This window comes from Monodelphis domestica, chromosome 2 (assembly GCF_027887165.1).
Source record: "Monodelphis domestica isolate mMonDom1 chromosome 2, mMonDom1.pri, whole genome shotgun sequence".
In the NCBI taxonomy this organism is placed as follows: domain Eukaryota; kingdom Metazoa; phylum Chordata; class Mammalia; order Didelphimorphia; family Didelphidae; genus Monodelphis; species Monodelphis domestica.
This window is the reverse complement of record NC_077228.1, coordinates 456,509,021-456,530,828: the sequence shown is the minus strand read 5'-3', so window position 1 is coordinate 456,530,828 and position 21,808 is coordinate 456,509,021. Positions and strand designations below refer to the sequence as shown.

At 37.4% G+C, this 21,808-nt stretch overlaps 1 protein-coding gene across 5 annotated transcripts in view; it reads right to left on the bottom strand.

Annotated features, from left to right (window-relative positions):
* FAM120B (family with sequence similarity 120B) overlaps positions 1–21,808 on the bottom strand; it is a 127,456-nt gene that overhangs the window by 9,803 nt on the left and 95,845 nt on the right. For 4 of the 5 annotated variants that reach the window (XM_056819067.1, XM_007484943.3, XM_003340458.4 and 1 more), the window contains 3 exons: positions 17,924–18,032; positions 16,157–16,291; positions 2,187–2,247 (listed from right to left, as the gene is read on the bottom strand). In XM_056819067.1, the coding sequence (XP_056675045.1) occupies positions 2,187–2,247; positions 16,157–16,291; positions 17,924–18,032 (305 nt within the window). Of the gene's footprint in view, positions 1–2,186; positions 2,248–8,470; positions 8,508–16,156; positions 16,292–17,923; positions 18,033–21,808 lie in introns of all 5 variants that reach the window. The other variant, XR_008916727.1, reaches the window with a different exon arrangement.

Sequence of the window (21,808 nt, the reverse complement as noted above, 5' to 3'; positions counted from 1 at the left end):
GCCCTTCTACCAAGGCAGATAAGCAGGCACTGCATCTGCCATGCCCTCTTCAAGGGTCATCGAGGGCACCGAGAAATTAAGTGACTTCCCCGTGGTTTTACAGTTAGTATGGGTCAGAGGAAGTCCTTGAACCCAAGTATTCATGGCTCTAAGACCAGTCATTTATCTACTCTGTCATGTTCCTTTTCTTCTTAAGCTCTCAGAGAACAAATAGGTGAAGGCTTTAAATTTCTTTTTTAGGTCACTTAAGTAGAAAATAATCCCTCAGTTGTGTGAAGAAAGTTTTCAAGGAGATTAGATAAAGCACAACATGAAAAGAAGCCAAGAATACTTTCTGCACACGTTTAGCTGCCTAGAAATTACTTGGAACTGCAGAATCCTAGAGATGGCAAGAACCTGAGGAATCGAGAGTAACTAACTCTGACCACTGCTACCTAGACATCCCACCCTTGACACGTGGCCGTCTAACTTCTGCCTCATGGATCATTTTTTCTTTACCTTTTTGAAGGTGTATTTTTGCAGCTCCCGTTTAGTTATTTCTTCTTAAGAATACCAGCCAGATAACATTATTTTAATTATTTTGCCTTGAGTAAGGATGCTACCAAGAGCAAATATTTTAGACAATCATTATAGAGTAAGTTACTTTCCATATATCTGGTTCATCTTGTACTCTACTGGGGATGCTTTCATATGTCCGGGACAAGTTTTTAAGGTGTCATTGGAACAATTAAAAATGAACATTAAAATGTGTTAATGACTGCAAAAGCACTGTTTCTGAATTAAACTACAAGCGGTAACATGGGTTCAATGACAAAGTACAAACTACAGAGGACACCGTATGTATGTCATGTGGATTTCATCTTCTAAACTACCAGAAGAGTAAATCTGCCCAACACCTTAAACAAACCTACAACTCCAAACTGACTCCTTTTCTGGAGTCAGACATTGAATTTAAGGATGTTTCCTGAGGAAATCTGCTAATCATGGCTTTTTTTAAAGCTCTAAATAAAGTATGTTTCTGGCCCCATACATAAGGGCTAGGAGAATACAATTAATATTAAAAATAAATAAAAACACTAACTAGCATTACATAGTCAAAGTACACATTTACCTTCCAAAGAGATCTGGCTTACATGTTTTCAAAGAACTATATCCTAAAGGATTGCCAATGCTATAGGCTGATTATAGAACTTGTAGCTATCTCAGTTGTTTATTCAAAATCTGTGCTCCCCCCCCCAAAAAAAAAATTAAAGATGTCTTGTCTAAATCCCACACAGGAGTAAATGACACTGGCTCTTCTAACTTACTGACCTATTCTAACTAAGTGAAATTATACCCCGCCTCCCTTTCTCTCCTAAAGTTGTGTGCTTTTGTGTAATGTTTCTATTATAATTGCAGGCTGGCAAGTTACAGTGCTAAAGTCATTATGCTATGTTGTCTTATTAATATTTCCCAATCTTAAGTCACTTCAAATTTTTGGCAAGATTTAACAGAGCACTGTTGAAGCCTGTGTGAAACAATGTAAAATTCATTCTATGAACAGGTTCCCTCCTAGAAGAATACTTAGAACCTGCCCAGGCCTTAAATGAATTTCAACTAATATAGTTCAGATAGTCAACAAAAATCCTAAGGAGAACAGAAAATACTAAACAAATATCACTAGTAGGTATTTGTTCAGGTCTTTTTATTTCAAGATCTCAAAGCCCTTAGCAAATATTGATTTATTAGCCCTCCAAATGATTGGCAGCAAATTAAATTATTTTCATTTTTATTCTGAAGGACTTGATAAGTTCCAACTTTGCATTCCAACTATCTTTTTCTCTGGTGTAGAATCATTACCATTTATATTTAATTATATTTATATTTAATTACCATTTAATTTAATTTAATTATATTTAAATAATTTAATTTAATAATTTATTTTTTAGACTTAATTTCTTATTTGTATTTAACATATGTTGATAAATCATGATATTTAAATGCTTTTGAGGCTTTGCTTAAAAGATAAAACATAAAAGGCCGTAAAATTATAGCGTTAAGCTTAACACAACCTTGGATATCACCTAATTCGGCTTCCTCATTTTACACAAGAGGAAATGGAATCCCAAAATTTAAGTGAGTACCATTTTGTTTTGGCTTAGGGTAATACTTTTTATACAGTCTGAAAGTAGGTGTTATTTATTTACCTGGGAGTGTGTTGGAATCTTCTTTTCTTCTGGTTTTGTTCCTCTGACTTATATCCTCTACCTAAGAGATATATGCAAAAATAAAATCCAAATCTTTTAATTCAATCACTCAAAATAGTTCAATTAGGAAAAAATAGCATATAGTTAAGTATTTACCAAAAATATAATTTGGAAAGTAGTACTTTATTCTCCTTCCAGTTGTTGCCACCTGTCACTATCATTCCCACCCCCACAATCCCCCATTTATCCCAAGATCTATAAAGTGGGAAGCAATTAATTAAGAGAGGAAGAGCTGTTGGTGGAAAGAGTAGGGCTGAAGCTTTTCTTTTTAGGAAACATGGACAAAATTGTTCCTGTTAACACCAATCCTAACCATCTGCATTATATCTAGACATTTATTGCTGCCAATGGCTTTTGGAAAAGAAAATTTAGATGCAGATGGCTTTCAGGTAGAATTTTTGCCAAGTAGGGAAAAAACAATGTGTGGCTTTCCACAGTTCCTACAGTATTCCTTCTTTCCATGCCTCTAATTCAATCACCTTTTGCTTTCTCAAGGAGTATTTGGAAGAGAATCATGGTGAAAGAGTTCCAACTTACAAGGAACAACATGATGTGGATTTAATAAAATAGGCAACAAATTTCAAAATCAGTGACTTTCTGCCTAATGAGCTTCTCTAAACTTGGCTGGACAAAGAATCCATTGACATAGCCTCTGGGCCCATAGTCAAAGGTTTCCAGTTTGGGGGCTCTTACTCTATATCTTTGAAAACCCAGGCCCAACTTCTCTAACACAATGTGAAATATCAGAGTAGGGAATTAGTGAAAGTTAAAACTTGAGCTGTACTAAGTACAAGGCTTGCAGGGTGCATGTTAATTCAGGAGGTAGTTATCCAACACACTCGAGCTTTGCCATCTCTCTTCCTGTCATTACAACCTTTTGGCTGGTTTCACTGCTAGATCACACCTCCACCAGGGGTTGTACAGGAGGAGAGAAACTTAAAATCCATCAAACTGCCACTTGTTAGTATCTCTGGCAAAAGGTTGTTAAGGCATAGGGTTAAAAAAAAAAAGGCCTAAGGAGAGGTTTCCAAGTGATTTACTGCTTTCAATTATGCTATCTCAATCCCCTATTACTATGGCCAATCAAGATATATAAACATGTCCTCACAAAGCCCCCTCCCCTCGACTAAAGTATTAACAGAAACCTGAAAACCCACAGGAAGGTGGGTGAATTTGTAGTTACCCTAACGTGTGGGATCTTACAGATCATTTGTCACCAGCTGGCCATTGCAAAGGTATGGAACAGCAGGGAAAAGGTTAAACATTTCTCACTTCAGCTGTAGTTTTGTTCTTGGGACCACCGGTTAGCATTTAAAAAGTTCTAAGTAGGCTTTGATGTTTAACACCTCCCGGAGGTTAATAGGGATGATGGAGTTCACACCTCGGTGGTTGCCATTGTTTACAGGGAGAAAGTTTTCTGCCAGGCCTTGTTTAACAATGGAAGATAGGGCAAACATTTATGCAGGAATGGTCCCATGGGCCAGGAAAAACCATCCAGGGCCTGTGACTTTTCATGTTTAATTCCCCCTTCCCAGTCAAAGGGAGCAGGCTTAACCCTTACCAATACAGGGGCCAGAAAACTCAGAGTGACAGAGAGCTTGCCATCAAAGGGGAACTATTTTTACTCCTCAATGTTGATTTTGGAGGACAGGCTGGTTCTTTTGTTGGCACAAATAATCCCCACTTCTAATACTGCACTGGGAACATAGATATCATTCTAGAATCTTGGACTTCTTTGCTTTTCCACTGTGAATTCCATGAAACATGCTTCAAAGGAAGCCCAAAAGACAGGAGAACTGGGGGAGGGAAAATTCAACAGAAGATGACCCTCTGATTAGTATTTGCAACCCCCCCCGAAGCTAAAAGTAAAAACTTATTGTACAAAGTATTCAACTGCTTAATCTTAGCAAATTATTCCATGTAATGTACACCTCATATAGCTACCTGGATTGAAAAAACAAATATAAGAAAAATTTTGTATGTTTACAATATACAATTATATTATTGCTATATAGTGATATTAATAAGACATTCATATTATATAATTATATATTGTATATATGTGTATATTTACCACCATATGAGAGGAAAAGAAATTGAATGTTCATTGGCATTCCTAACAGAAGATTTCTGGGGGCCTTTTAATCTCCCTGCATTTCTAAACTCTTTGAGACTATATTAACCTAGTACTCTATACCCTGGGTAATTTTTGCTTTCAATATGAAGATATAAAAGTGCTAAATTGTCCAGCCCTGTCCTATTAACCTGCTCCAGAAGCATTCTTTTGTGTTAATCTTGTTACCCTCCTACTAATAGGGTAAAAACAGATTTTTTTCAAAATTTAAAGCTCTACTTGTCAAATTTCAGCAAAGTCCTTGGATTCTGGCTGTGGAGGTCAGTCATGTTGTATTATTTCTAAGCAACAAGAGGAGCACCTTAGACAACACTTGACCCCTTCTGCCTGCAGCCAGAGCACCTAAGCCCTGTTGGCCCTGAGGCCCAGATCTGACAAATGTTTCTCAGAATTCAGTTATCCCTCTTGACATTTCTGAACATCAAACTTGTAATATGACTGTAGAATGACTTGGAAAAGGTAAAGACCCACCCAGCTGATGGGTAAAAAATGATCAATTGGAGATATAAAATGAAATTTTCAGGAGATAAGAATAAAGAGGGAGATTATTCTGTGAATTTAAAGATTTTGATCCTTTTCCTTTCCTTCCTAGCTCTAAGAGTTCAATTTTTCAAGTCTGTAACTGAAAAATAGAAAACCCTGTTGAGTATTTGAGTTGAATTTCTGTAGCCCTAGATCAGAACCACATACTCAGGATGGGTGCAAGAAATGTTTGATAATAAGATGAATACAAATGGCTAACAGTCATATTATTCTCTTTGTCTTATACTTCATTACCTAGTCAGAACTAATTATCATGGACTGATCCTGAGTGTATTAAAAAATACCCAGGGGGCAGCTGGGTAGCTCAGTGGATTGAAAGCCAGACTTAGAGATGGGAGGTCCTAGGTTCAAATCTGGCCTCAGCCACTTCCCAGCTGTGTGACCCTGGGCAAGTCACTTAACCCCCATTGCCTAGCCCTTACCACTCCAAGGTGGAAGGTAAGGGTTTAAAAAAATACCCAACTGGAGAGGAAGAGTCAAGATGGTGGCATAGAGGCAGTAAAAGTTCAGACCTCTGAAAACCCTTCTTTACCTATGTTTACAACCTACGTTCTTAAACCCTACGTTTACAAACTAAATGCCCCTAGGGGACTGAAAATCAAAACTAACAACAAGAAAGAGCCAAGGAACCCTTCTGCTGAACTCAACTTAAAAGGTACACCCCCCAAAAGCCTGAATTTGAGAACACTTGGGTTTAAGGGGAAGGAAGAAGGAAGGTCCCAGGACCCCTCTCCCAACTAGAGCTCTAAGCCTCTAGCAGCAGCTGGAACCTCTGGGTGGACAAAGGTGCTGGTCTGGAGGGAGTATTTTGCAGGCAAAGCTGTGCCAGGCTCAGAGAATTGAGCATGGGCGTTGGGGAAGCAGTTGGAGAAGAAGCACAGAGCGAAGAGCAGTCAGTCTAGTTGCAGCAACGGAGACTCCATACTTCCCTCCCCTTCCCGAGGTTTTGGCCTCAGGGCACATCCAACTCAACCCAGTTGGACTTAATCCCATCAAAGCCTTCAGAGAGCAGGGAAGCTCAAGCTCCAACAACCCTCCCCCACAGACTGTGCTGAGAGATTTGCTGATTAAGCTCCAAGGGTGAAGGCTGACAGAAAAGCCCCAAACAAAAGATCCAACAAAAAAATGAGAGAAGCAAGAGTGCAGGCAACTTCAAGGAGTAAAGAAGGGGTAAATATGAGCAAACAACAGAAAAAGAAAAAAGAAATTACAATCGGCAGCTTCTATACAGGCAACGAACAAAGAGCAAATGGAACAGAGAAGGATGAGGGAACACCAAGAAAAAATAAAGAAACCCCAGCGAATTGGATACAGGCTTTGGAAGAACTCAAAATACAATTCAAAGCACAATTAAGAGAGGCTGAAGACAACTGGGAAAAGAACTTAAAAAGCAAGATAAGTCATCTGGAAACAGAAAACAATGTCTTGAAAGCCAAAATTAAGCAGCTTGAAAATGTGGCAAAAGAGATGAAAGATGAGGCAAAGACGATGAAAGATGACCTCCTAAGAAAATCAGACCAGAAGGAGAAGGATGACTAAAAAGCCAGGGATGAAATCCAGTCTTTAAAAACCAGAACACAACAACTAGAAGCAAGCGACGTCACAAGGCAGCAGGATACTATAAAACAAAATCAAAAGAATGAAAAAATTGAGGAAAATATGAAGCACCTCATTCACAAAACAGAAGATTTAGAAAATCATTCCAGGAGAGACAACTTAAGAATCATTGGTCTACTGGAAGACCATGACAAAAGAAAAAGCCTGGACATCATACTACAGGAAATTATCCAAGAAAACTGCCTCGATATTCTAGAACAAGAGGGAAAAGTGGAGATTGAAAGAATCCACAGATCACCTCCTGTACTTAAGCCCCAACTGACAACACTCAGGAATGTTATAGCCAAATTCAAGAACTATCAGACCAAGGAAAAAATATTACAAGCTGCTAAGAAGAAGTCATTCAGATACCATGGAACCACAGTGAGGATAACACAGGATCTGGCTGCATCTACACTGAAGGAATGAAAGTCATGGAATATGATATTCCGGAAAGCAAGGGAACTAGGCCTACAATCAAGAATCAACTACCCAGCAAAACTGAGTATATTCTTACAGGGGAAAGTATGGTCATTTAACAAAATAGAATAATTCTAAGCATTTGTAAAGAAAAGACCAGACCTGAACAGAAAATTTGATGCCCAAGCACAGAACTCAAGAGAATCATCAGAAGGTAATTAAGAAAGAGGGACAAAAGAAAAACAAAACCAAAAAAAAAAACCACCCCAAACTTTTTTCTTAAGAGACCCAATAAGTTAAAATGATATGTATCCCTATAAGAAAAGAGGTTATTGGTAACTCTTAAAAATTGTTATTATCACCTGGGCAACTAGAAGAATTACACTTAGAGGGAACAATGACAAACTGTATAGGATGAAATGCCAAGACATAAATATGCATATAGATATATGTATGCATAAATACATATATATGTATATATATACATATATACATACACAACAAGAGCTAACAAAAGAGGTTAATACTAAAAGAAATGGGAAAAGAAACAAAAGGGCGTAAATTTATATGTCACAAAGAAGCTCATGGTGGGAGGGGGGAGAACATCAATACACTGGAAGGATAAATAAGTTAGAGATAAGAAATACTCAACTCTTATGTGCAGTGAAATTGACTCAAAGAGGGAAGAACAATCAAATACATTGAGGCAGGGAATTGATTTGTACCATATAGGGAAGTAGAAGGGTAACAAATGGACTGGTGGGGAGGGAAGCAATACAAGGGAGGGAGAGGGTGGGGGGTAGTTTAAAAAGCCTGTAAAGAAAATAAGAGGGGAATAATAAGTTAGGGGGGTTAGAAAGGGAATTAAAATAAAGGTAGGAATTAGGGGGACTAATTAAAAACAAAACATTGGTGTAGAAGGAAATAGTGAAAGAAGAAAAGGCAGGACTAGGAGTGGAAATCAAAATGCTGGGAAATACACAGCTGGTAATCATAACTCTGAATGTGAATGGAATGAACTCACCTATAAAATGCAAGTGAATAGCAGAGTGGCTTAGAAACCAAAACTCTACCATATGCTGTCTACAAGAAACACACATGAGGAAGGTAGACATGCATAGGGTAAAAGTAAGAGGATAGAGCCAAATCTATTAGGCATCAACTGATAAAAAGGCAGGAGTCACAATCATGATATCTGACAAAGCCAAAGTAAAAATAGATCTAGTTAAAAGAGATAGAGAAGGTAATTACATCCTGATAAAAGGCAGTATAGACAATGAGGAAATATCAGTACTCAACATGTATGCAACAAATGGCATAGCATCCAGATTTCTAAAGGAAAAACTAGTGGAGCTCAAGGATGAAATAGAAAAACTATACTAGTGGGAGACCTGAACCTTCCTCTATCAGAACTAGATAAATCAAACCAAAAAATAAATAAGAAAGAGGTAAGAGAAGTGAATGAAATCTTAGAAAAATTAGAGTTAGTAGATATGTGGAGAAAAATAAATAGGGACAAAAAGGAATATACCTTCTTTTCAGCAGGTCATAGGTCAGAGTCTGTAAAGCTGCCAGAGAGATAATATGAACTTGAGTCAAAATCTGCCCTAGTATAGGACAATTGAGTATAAACATGAAATGGCAATTGGAGTATAAACATGGTTGTGTTGCCAATATAATTCAGAGAATCAAAAATCATGGGGGTCATTCAGCTATAAGACCCAAAATCCAGTAATGGCTGCTAGTACAACAGCACCACCACAGAGAATTTGCTTAAACATTTTTTTCTTTTCTTAGAGATTATAAGTTCAGTCTGTTTCGGGGTGCCAATCTTATTTATCATAAAGATTGACCATGTACTAGGGCATAAAAACATTGCAAACAAGTGCAAAAGAGCTTCTCAGATCACAATGCAATAAAAATAATAATTAGGAAGGGTACATGGAGAGGCAAATCAAAAATTAACTGGAAATTAAACAATATGATTCTCCAAAATTGGTTAAAGAACAGATCATATAAACAATAATTTCATCAAAGAAAATGAAAATTGATGAGACATCCTTTCAAAATTTATGGGATGCAGCCAAAGAAGTACTCAGGGGGAAATTTATATCCTTGAGTTCATATATTAATAAATTAGAGAGGTCAATGAATTGGGCATGCAAATTGAAAAACCAGAAAGTGAACAAATTAAAAATCCTCAGATGAAGGCTAAATTAGAGATCCTAAAAATCAAAGGAGAAATTAATAAAATTGAAAGTCAAAGAACTATTGATTTAATAAATAAGACTAGAAGTTGGTACTTTGAAAAAACAAATAAAATAGACAAAGTACTGGTTAATCTAATTAAAAAACGAAAGAAGAAAATCAAATTGACAGTAACCAAGATGAAAAGGGAGACCTCACTTCTAATGAAGAGGAAATTAAGGCAATCATTAAAAACTATTATGCCCAATTATATGGCAATAAATATGGCAATCTAGGTAATATGGATGAATATTTACAAAAATATAAATTGCCTAGACTAACAGAGGAAGAAATAGACTACCTAAACAACCCCATATCAGAAAAATAAATTGAACAAGCTGTCAAAGAACTCCCCAGGTCCAGATGGATTCACAAATGAATTCTATCAAACATTCAAAGAACAACTAATCCCAATATTATATAAACTATTTGACAGAATAAGCAAAGAAGGAGTTCTACCAAATTCCTTTTATGACACAAATATGGTACTGATTCCAAAGCCAGGCAGGTCAAAAACAGAGAAAGAAAACTATAGACCAATCTCCTTAATGAATATAGATGCAAAAATCTTAAATAGGCTACTAGCAAAAAGACTCCAGCAAGTGATCATGAAGGTTATTCACTATGAATCCAGGTAGAATTCATACCAGGAATGCAAGGATGGTTCAATATTAGGATAACCATCCACATAATTGACCATATTAACAAGCAAACCGACAAAAATTATATGATTATCTCAATAGATGTAGAAAAAGCCTTTGACAAAATACAACTCTCATTCCTATTGAAAACACTAGACAGCATAGGAATAGAAGGTCTTTCCTAAAAATAATAAACAGTATATATCTAAAACCATCAGCAAACATCATCTGCAATGGGAATAAACTAGAAGCCTTCCCAACAAGATCAGGAGTGAAACAAGGATGCCCATTATCACCTCTATTATTTGACATTGTACTAGAAACACTAGCTGTAGCAATTAGAGAAGAAAAAGAAATTGAAGGTATTAAAATGGGCAATGAGGAAACCAAGCCATTATTCTTTGCGGAAGACATGATAGTCTACTTAAAGAATCCTAGAAAATCAACCAAAAAGCTAGTTGAAATAATCAATAATTTTAGCAAAGTTGCAGGATACAAAATAAACCCACATAAGTCATCAGCATTTCTATATATCTCCAACACACCTCTGCAGCAAGAATTAGAAAGAGAAATTCCATTTAAAAATCACCCTAGACAATATAAAATACTTAGGAATCTATCTGTCGAAGCAAACACAGGAACTATGTGAACACAACTACAAAACACTCTCCATACAATTAAAACTAGATCTAGACAATTGGAAAAACATCGTTTGCTCATGGGTAGGATGAACTAACATAATAAAAATGACAACCCTACCCAAATTAACTTACTTATTTAGTGCCATTCCCATTGAACTACCAAAAAACTTTTTTACCAAATTAGAAAAAACCATAACAAAGTTCATTTGGAAGAATAAAAGATCAAGGATATTTAGGGAATTCATGAAAAAAAAAATGCGAAGGAAGGAGGCCTTGCAGTCCCAGATCTCAAACTATACTATAAAGCAGTGGTCATCAAAACAATTTGGTACTGGCTAAGAGACAGAAAGGAGGATCAGTGGAATAGACTTGGGGTGAATGACCTCAGCAAGACAGTCTATGATAAGCCCAAAGATGCCAGCTTTTGGGACCAAAAATCCACTATTTGATAAAAACTGTTGGGAAAATTGGAAGACTGTGTGGGAGAGATTAGGTTTAGATAAACTTCTCACACCCTACACTAATATAAACTCAGAATGGGTGAATGACTTGAACATAAAGAAGGAAACTATAAGTAAACTAGGTGAATATAATGCAAAATGTAATATACATACACATATAATATATTCATACACATTTATGCATTTATGTGTGTATATATAAATATAAACTTGAACATAGTTTATAAACCACTTAAGGTGATCTTTTAGAGTACTTAGCAGAATACATTGCATATAAATAGACACTTAACATTTGAATTGAAATGAATATAGGAAAAATAAAAATAATGAAAAATGGCCTTGTTCTTTCTAGAAGCTTCCAATGCTACACAAATGGTGCAAATGATTCCTGTGGCACATATAACAAGATATCAGTCTTACTTTTTTCTCTAGGAAAGTGAACAGCTTGAGCAGCATTCACCACTAAACTCTTGGAAGCCAACCATTACTTACGATTCTACGCTACTACATGTTGATGGCTGGGACAATGATAATTTTAGGGACATAGATAAAACTGGCTATAAGGAACCCCAGATTGGCCACATCAGTTGTGTCAAACTCATAGCTAATTTGTGATTTTCTAATTCAATGTGTCAAGCAAGGATATATTTCTATTTGAATCTGACACCACTTATCTACATGAGTCTGCTTGCATCCTGAATGCTGGACATGTCTACTTGGATGTCGCGGAGGCATATGGACATCTGTCTGTTTAAAATGAAGCTCATTCTATTTCCCCTCAATCCCTCTTCCACATCCCATCCCCTCTTTGTTTTCCCTAAGTTTAGGGCGCTGCCCTTCTAAGTACACAGGTTCTCACCCTTGAAGTCATCCTTCACTCTTCTCCCTCCATCATTAAGCATATCTAAACAGTTCCCAAGTTTTGTGGATTGTACCTCCGTAACACCTCTCAGATCTGCACCCTTCCCTTCATTCTCACAGCCTCTACCCTAGTTCAAATGCTCACTAAACGTTCTCCTTGCTCCCAGTAACCTTCCCCTCTTCCCAAACCACTCTCCATATAGCTGTCAAGTTATTACTGCAGAAGCACAGGTCTTCCCGTCATGTCCCTCCCTACACAGAAAATGTTTAGTGTATCTTAAAGATAACAGTCACCATTTCGGCCTGGTCTTGAAGAGCCTCTACAATTTTGACTTCCACATTTACTTTTCTAGTGTTACTACGTATTATTCCCCCATATGAATTCTTTACTCTAGTCAAACTAAAAGATGGGCGCCTTGAACATATTCCATCTCTCCTCTTTGAGGCTTTGCAAAAGGTAGCGTGGGGGTACCTAGGCGGCACAATGGATAGAATGCTCGGCCTGGAGTCTGGAAGATTTATCTTCCTGGGTTCAAACCTGGCCTCAGACACTTCTGGGTGACCCTGGGCAAGTTACTGTTTGCCTCAGTGTCCTCATCATCAATGAGCTGGAGAAGGAAACGGTAAACCACTCCAGTATGTTTGTCAAGAAAACCCCAAAGCGGGTCATGAAGAGTTGGATACAACTGAAAATGACTACCCAACTGAACCTATTTAAAATACTCTATCTCTGTCAAAGAATGCTAGTATTAAAAATCCAGGCTTTTGTTTCAGGTTGAAGCTTGGGGTCATTGATTACTCAAGTGCAATCCAGCCTGCTCTCTTTCTTCTGTTCAATTCTGGGTCCAGTTCAGTGTCTATTTGCAGTGCTTGAACAATGGATACATGGGCTGTCCATCCAACTGCATATCATGGTTTGGGCAATAAATACTCTTCATATGCTCGGTTTCCCTTTTCCTTTTTTTTCCTGCTCTAATACTCACACAATTAGGCTGAATACGTTAAAAAAATTTTTTTTTGAGGTTTGAACCTGTGATTTCACCAATGCCTGAAGATAAAGAACCTCTCTTTTAACTTATAGTCTTAGAAAATTATCTTGGGTATTGGGAAGTCGGCAAACAGATGGTGCAATGGATAGAGGACTGGGCTTGGAATTAGGAAGACTGACTTTTATAAGTTAAAATCTAGCTTTGGATACTTACTAGTTGTGTAACCCTGGGCAAGTCACTTAATTCTGTTTGTGTCAATTTCTTCATCTGTAAAATGAGCCAGGGAAGGAAAGGGCAGGAGCAGGGACCCTGCTGTGGGAGCTGAGGACTTAGACTCAAAGCCATCTCGTCTCTGAGACTTACTACCTTTCTAACCCTGGGCAGGTTGTTTAACTTCTCTGAGCTTCAGTTTCCTCATCTTTGAAATGAGAGGTTTGGACTAGATGTGCTGTGAAGTCATTTTCAGATCTAAAATTATGATCCTATGAATTGTAATTTTATGATTCTATGCCTCTTTTTTTTCCTTCTGACTTTCATTCCTGATTAATGAAAATATTCTAGTCAAATACTTTTCTTGTAGTTTGTCTTGCACCAAGAATTTGACCTCTAGCAGTAAAATATGGCAGTCCCCAGACATCCCTCTTAAACACGACCATCTTAATTATGGCCCCATTGCTGAACATCTCTTCCATTTTCCATCTGTTTATTGTATGGTTTGCAAGGCCACCTTTAAATGCTCTTGGTATGATTATGTGTAAACTGATCTTTTGCTAAGATTCCTGTAAATTCTCTTTTCCCTCTACCATTCCTTAAGATAATCCTGCCTATAATTTCTCAACATGCTTCTTTGTAAAATTTTATAGAGTTGATACTCTAAATCACCTTTTACTTGGACTAATGCAACAGCCTCTTAAACCCCCCCCCCCAACAAATCCTTACCTTTCATCTTGGAATCAATACTATGTATTGGTTACAAGGCAGAAGAGTAGTAAGGGTTAGGCAGTGGGGGTTAAGTGATTTGCCCAGGGTCACACAGCTAGAAAGTGTCAGAGGCCAAATTTGAATCCAGAACCTCCTGTCTCTAGGTCTGATTCTTAATCCACTCACTGAGCCACCTAGTTGCTCCCACAACAGCCTCTTAATTGGTCTCCCTGCTTCCAATTTTCTCCTTCCTCAAATGATCCCCTGCACAGTAATCACTTTATTGTTCCCCAGACAGAGGGCTGATGTTATTACTAATCAAAAATCTTCACTGGCTTTCTAGGAGGATGAAAAATAGATAACTACTGTTCCAGTATTTAAAACATTCCATAGCCTCCCTTTCCAGTTTTATTTCAGAGTCCTCTTACACACTTGGCTCTGCCGCTTAAAATCCCTAGCTTCCCTCGAGGTTCAGTACAGGTGTCACCTCCTAAGGAAGTCTTTCCTGCTTGTCCTAGTTGTTAGCATTCTGTCTACATACTGATAGAGTAATTCAATCCAGTTTATTGCAAGGCATGATGTTAAGTGCTAAACATGCTTGTCATATCCTTACGGAGTTCATACTCAAGTAATACTCATAATAGCTTGCATTTATGCAGTACTTTACTGCTTACAGATAGAGCCCTGGGCTTGGAAGCAGGAAGACTTGTCTTCCTGAGTTCAAATCTGGCCTCAGACATTTTCTAGCTGTGTGATCCTGGGCAGGTCACTTGACCCTGTGGGCCTCAAGAAGGAAATGGCAAACTGCTCCAGTGTCTTTGCCAAGGAAACCCCAAATGGGTTATGAAGAGTTGGGCATGACTGGAACAACTCAACAGCAAGATTACTGCTTACAAAGTGCTTCACGAAAGTCTCATTTCAGCTTCACAACAATCCTGTGAGGTGGATGTTGTTATTATTGTAATAATTCTCATAGATCAGGAATTGAAGCTGAGAGAAAGCTTAAGTGACAATTTGAATGCAGGTCTTTCTGATTCCAAGTCCAGCACTCTGTCTAAGGCCACCTAGCTGCCTCTCACCTAAAATAAATAAATAGTATAGGTAAGAGTAAATTATTATAGTAATTATAGTAAATTATTATCTATAATAAAATAGATATTATAGACATGCATATCTATATCCTGTTTTGTATTAAAACAAAAAAACCCTAAACTATATCCATGTAAATTATATCCCAAAATGCTTCCTAAGAGACAGTATTCCAGAAAAAGTGGTCTTCCTCATTTGCTTTTAGGGTAGGGGACAAATTCAACTATCATTTCCTGCCTATTGCTTGGCTACCAGATTATCATGCTGAGCCAGTTAAAGTAATTCAATATGTATTTGAATTAATGTAAAAGTACTCTTTTCCTTCAGTCTCAGTTCTATTCCAGTAACATAATATACAGATGATCTGGTTTAATTTTTGCCCATGGATACTTGGTACTTAGCCTAGAGCTTGGCACACAGTTGACAACACATGACTGATTGATACTTGGTAAAGGAGAAATTATATTTACATTCGTATGATATAGGAATTTAGAGAAGAGAGTGGAATGTGGCTAAGTACTATGAATTAAATCATATGAAAGCTATCCTGGAGAGTTGGTAGAAAATTTGGCAAGCCTCTGAAGGTTAAACTAGTTCAAGTGAATATATAAAATCACTTTAAATCCAAACCTTTGCAGTTTTTCCCTCCCCTAATTTTAATAATGTATTTAGAATGCTGTGCATGACCTAGGTTCAAAATTAAAACTGTTCTTGGTTTTAGTTAGGCATTACATCAACAATTTCTAAAATGTTTACAAGTTTTTAAGGTCATAATGTAAAAACTAAACCATGATTTAGACGGAAAATAATGATATTTGTACAGTACAACTATTTGAAAGAACAGAATTATAAATTTGGAGTAATTTGAAAGTCTATAGACTTAGACTGTCAACAACTGTTTCAAATTTGGATTTAAAATGTAGATATGAGGTTCTCCATGTATTTAAAGTGCAAATTACTGTGTACCCAACTCAGCTTAACATCTGCATTAAAACCAGATATCATCTGTATTACAGATGTAAGATGTAAAGGATTTGTTTTTATTTCCCATATTATACTGTAACGCTTTTACACAGTAAGCCAAGTCATGGAAAAAACTCAGAATAATGTTATTAGTGTGCTGAATTTTATTAGGATTGAGTTAAAAGAACATATGCTCAGGTAACTATTATAATAATCTTCTATCAATTAAATGCAAAATTATAACAAAACAGAAAGATTATGTTTAGAAGTGAGAAAAGTAAATAAGCTAGGAAAAGACCAAAATATACAGAATTTATCCATGTCTCTAACATATTAAGGAATGTAAATTAGATACATATCAATTGTAAGTGTCTCTGATGCCACCCTATGAATGTATTTTTTACCTGAGGGGCCGGTTTCGAATCTTGATGAGCCAGGCCCAAAGCCTCTCCAGTGGTGTCCTTGGTTGGGATTATGGAATGAAGGAGCAAAATGAGACTGATGGGGTCTCTGGAAACTGGAGTCCCATCTTCTGTTTTCTGTGAGGACATAGATTTATTATAGTAATATCTATCAAATGTTATGTCCAATACTACTTATCATGTATAGTATAGTCTGCTAAGGTAATATCCAAGTTTTGCTCTTAACATTACTGAAAAGTAGGTGAGCCCTACTGTTTTCAACTAGTTGATCATAGATATCATGGATGGAGTCCCTGGAGGGACATTCCTTCCCTGATGGACCCAGAAATTCCCACTGAGTTGGAGGATGTGGCCAGAAGATGTTACGCTGTTGTGTAAGCAGGACATCTCCACCCCCGCCCTTTCCCAGTCTCCACTGGTAGGCCTTCTCCATTAGGTATTACCTCCTCACTTTCTTCCATTTTCAGGTCTCAAGAGCCAGTGCAAAGTAGTGTCACTTCCAAAAATATTCTGAACCATATTAATGCCTTTATAAAAAATTTAAACCTTGCAAAAACTTATTATACTTATTATTTGATAGGTGCCTGATCCTATTATTTTTATTAATCTCATATACTAAATGCTTTAGTTATGCTATTCACTGTTTTATACAGATTCTTCACTAGCCTTAATTATTGTAACATGACAAGTAACAAAGGAAAACAACCCAAGAAGACAAGGGTATTTAACTCTAAGGAAATTCAATTACATACGAGTGAGCTACTCCTGGGTTTGTGGATCTACTATAATGTCAAACCAAAGAAGTGCTTAAAAATAAATCCTTTTGAGGATAGTGAGGACCGATGACAAAAAGGCAATGTTCACACTTGTAGGAGGTAATTTGTTTGATTCCACCCATCTCCCGACTAGCAACCAAAGCTTTATCATTCACTGAGTAAAATAATGGGATTAAAATAATTTTTTTCATTCTGATACCTCTTTAAGTCTTCTGCCTTTTCTTAACAAGTGGAACAAAATGGTTCCCTAATAAACAAATATTGGAGTGGAAAGTAATTATGGTACTGTGTTATATACTCAAGGGTGGCTATTACACCAAGACCAAGTACCACCTTGAGAGCTGTACTGAAAACTCCAATTTTCTGGCCGGCCCACTGGTGGCAGAAGAAAGCTAGGCAGAATCTTGTATGCTCTTGGCAGGGGAAAGGGTAGAAATATAAATAAATAAGCCGTCTTCTCCTTGTTTTGAGTTCCCTCTACCAGTTAGAACACTCATTCCTCAACTCTCACCCTCAAGAAGTTTTTGACTGATGTAGTCATTTCTACTCTCTCTATGGGGACTGAACTTTTTCACAAGGCTAGACATTCTTAAGTTTTCAAAGAGGTTAGGGAAGTACTCCATCTGAAAAAAGAGAACTATAACTATAGGCCTAATAAGGGCCTTAATTTCAGAGGAGCCTACAGCATGAGGGGGGAATATAATTAAATATTTAAATATTTGAATATAGTTAAAATTTTATAATTAATGGAGGGTGAGTGGTTCTTACCCAACATGCTTTTTAATAAGACTAGAACTTGCACCTACATCACTAGCTATAACCCAATTATTTCATTTTAAGTCTTTCCTTTAATTTATCAATCTTCCACTACTTATTCTTTTCACATAATAAATTGCCTGAGGGAATTAGAGTTTTTGTAATAATTCCTTAAACACTTATTTTACTGGCAGAGCTAACATCTAACAATGTCAACCTCTGATGAATTCATTCCCTCGCTGTCTGCTTTGAAGAGCTCGGTTGTTCTTCAAGCAGGCCTTGCAAATGAGCGATTTTAAGTTCTGGAACTCAGTCAGCCAACATTTCTGCAAAAGATATAGATTTAAATGAGTGCTATGCTGTGTCAAGGTAGAGCAAGTCTGGTATTAGCAGCTGTAATTATTCCGGCTCTGATAGCATATATGAAAGATGCGCTAGTACTTGAATCATGGGATCGAGCTGGTGATTTGTCTCAAGGTGTACCTTAACCTGTTCCAATCCTAGATTTTTAGGGTCCCTCTTGAAGCTCTCAGCGGAGTATCATACTGGATCTGAAGCACTTACTTTGAAAAAAAATTAGATTATTTAAGACAAGCCTTCTTCCCTTGTATACTATACGTGAGGAATAATGGAAACAGGATCCTAGTTTTTACTATGTTGATGTTCAGAAAGGGAGTCATAATTAAGAAGGATGGTCATGTTTAAGAGGGATGGCTGGAGATTGCCATATTTTACTGCTAGAGGTCAAATTCTTGGTGCAAGATAAACTACAATTAAAGTATTGACTAGAATGTTTTCATTAATCAGGAATGAAAGTCAGAAGGAAAAAGCGGCATAGAATCGTAAAATTACAATTCATAGGATCATAGTTTTAGAACTGAAAATGACCTCACAGCAGCACATCTAGTCCAAACCTCTCATTTTAATGATGAGGAAACTGAGCCTCAGAGAAGTTAAACAACCTGCTCAAGGTTAGAAAGGTAGTAAGTCTCAGAGGTGGGATGGATTTGAGTCTAGGTCCTCTGCTTCCACAACGGGGTCTTTTTCTCTTTCCACTGAGCCATCCTGAATGCCCCACTCCAAACTAACCTTGGTTGTAAGGAAGACTTGGGTTCAAGTCTTGCCTCTGACACATTCTAGCTTGTGAGCATGGGGCAAGTCACTCAGTTTCTCAAAGAAATTCTCTGAGGTCCCAAGTTGCAAGCACTGATATGAACTGGACTGGAAGAAGACATTTCCTCATTAGTCTCTCTCAGAATCATAGTACAGGGCCAGGGGAATGCTTCCCAATCAAAAAATGGTTCCTCCTTTGGACAGTTACTAAGGTACTCTCTGGATCCATACCCCTAAAGCTATGACTTATGAGCCCATACTGATATGTTAACAGTCAGTCAGAGTACAAAATTAGCTCAAAGGAAAGACATTTACTTAATGTAAGTGACATTAGTCACTTCAACAACTCATGTCATTGACATGATATGACATTGATAGGACAATGAAATGTCCTAATATTTATTAAGCATCTACTATGTGTCAGGCATTGTGCTAAAGATGGGATATAAAGACAGGTAAATAAATGATCATTCCTATCTGTGCAGAGCTCATGATCTGATGGAGGAGGCAACATGCAAACAACTTATATACAAGTAAGCTATAAAGGGAAGGATAAAAAGGAAGTAATCAACAGAGGTCAGAGTACCAGAATTAGGAGGGATTGGGGAAGGCTTCCTGTAGAAGGGAAGATTTTAGCTGATAATTAAAAGGATCCAGGTAAGTCAGGATATGGAAAAGAGCATTCCAGGCAGGGAGGGCAAACAGTAGAAATGCCTGGAGTTGAGAGATCTTGTTTATAGAATAGCAATGAGGCCAGGATCACTGGATTGGCTGTAAAGTGTAGGAAGACTGGAAAGTGTGTGTGTGTGTGTGTGTGTGTGTGTGTGTGTGTGTGTGTGTGTGTGTGTGTGTGTGTGTGTTAGGCTATGAAGGGCTTTGAATGTCAAACAAAACATTTTGTATTTGGGGAGAGAGAGGGAGAGGGAAAGAGAGAGACAGAACCAAAGCCAAAGAGAATGTGTGCACAGTAGACAAGGTGCTGGGAGGGGTAACATGGTCAGCCTTAGGCTTAAGGAAAATCACTTTAGCTGATGAATAGACAATGGATTGGAATAGGGAGAGACTCAAGGCAAGCAGATCCATCACCAAGCATCAAAAGATGAGGGGCTATGCCAGGATGGGAGCAGCGTCAGAAAAACAGTGGTGATATTAAGGAGACAAGACCTTGGTTGTGACCCTGAGTGACTGGAAGTGTCCCTCAACAATAATAGAGACATTTGGAAGTGGGGAGAGTTTTTTATGGGAAGATAATGAGTTCAGTTTTGGTCATGAAGAGTTTAAGATACTGAGATGTTGAATAGTCAGTTAGAGATGTGAGACTATAGACTACAGGTCAGCAGAGGGGTGAGGGCTGAGAAACATCAGCATAGAGATAATAATTGAATTTGTGGGACTTAATGAAATACAGAGTCTTGTGGGACACTTATGGTATGTGAGCATAACCTGGATGAAAATCTAGAAAAGGAGCTTGACAAGGATTGGTCAGAGAGTTGAGAGAAGAAGCAAGAGAGTAGGGCTCTAAAACCCAGAGAGGAGTATAGCAAGAAGAAGAGGGTGATTGACAGTGTCAAAGGCTGTGGAAAGGTCAGGAAGGATGAGGTTTGAGAAAAGCCACTGGACTATCAAAAGCCATATGAAAATATGCTCTAAATAATGAATAATTAGAGAAATACAAATTAAAATAATTCTGAGGTATCCATCAGGTTAGCAAAATTGACAAAAAGGGAAAACAAATACTGGAGGAGCTATGGGAAAGTTACTCTAATGCATTATTGTAGCGTCAACTAGTCCAATCATTCTGGAAAGCACTTTGGAACTATGCCTAAAATGCTATTAAATTGTGCATCCTCTGACCTAGTTGTAGTATGTCTATCCCACAAAGAGATCAAAGAAAGAGAAAAATGACCCACATGTGCAAAATTTTTTTTTGCATTATTTTTGCAGCAACAAAGAATGGGAAACTAAGGGGAGATCAATTGGAGAATGCCTGAATAACTTATGGTCTATGAAAATAATGGAATACTATTGTGCTGTAAAAAATGATGAAGAAGATTTCAGAAAAGCCTGGGAAGACTTTTATGGACTGATGCAAAGTAAAATGAGTAAGAACATGGTATACGGTAAAAACAATATTGTAATGATAATCAACTATGAGAGACTTAGTTACTCTGATCAATGTGGTGATCAGTGACAACTTCAAATGACTCCTGATAAAATATGCTTTCCTCCTCCAAATATGGAGCTGATGGACCCAGAATATAGCCTGAAACATTTTCTCTCTCTTCTTTCTTTCTTCTCTCCTTTCTCTTTCTTCCTTCTGCCCTCTTTCCCACTTCCTGATATGGGAATTTGTTTTGTATGGCCATACATATTTGTAATGGTTTTTGTTTCTTCTTATTGGGTATGGGAGAAGGGAATTCAGAACTGAAAACAAAATAAAATTGAGTGAAAAAATAAGAAAATGAAGCTTAAGCCTTACTCCAAAGCAAGAATGACAATAAAAAAAAAGAAAGGGTCCCTGGATTTGGTAAGTAAGAGATTGATTATTGGTAACTTTGGAGAGAACATTTTTGGTTGAATGATGATATCAAAAGTCAAATTAGAGAATTTTAAAAAGTGTGAGAAGAGAAGAAATGGAAGAATTTCTTCAAGATAGCCTTCTCAAGGAGTTTAGTAAAAAAGGGGGAGAGATATGGGATAATAGGGAGGATGGAAAGATCAAACGGGGATTAGACAGCCATTAGACAGGGAAATGTTGAAGATAAGTAAGGCAATGTGGGTGGAAGAGAGGGAAATCTGCTGGAGGAGACAGGATGCATCACTTGTGAAGGCAGAGAGGGGTTTGCACGGAGAAGAATTAAGACTTCATGTGAAATAGAAGTGAAGAAGGAGATAGTGGTAGAAGGTATCTTGAGCAATATGAGATGAGGGGGAGGGAAGAAAAGAGAGCTTCTGAATTGTAGGTACATTAAATAATTACACCAAAATC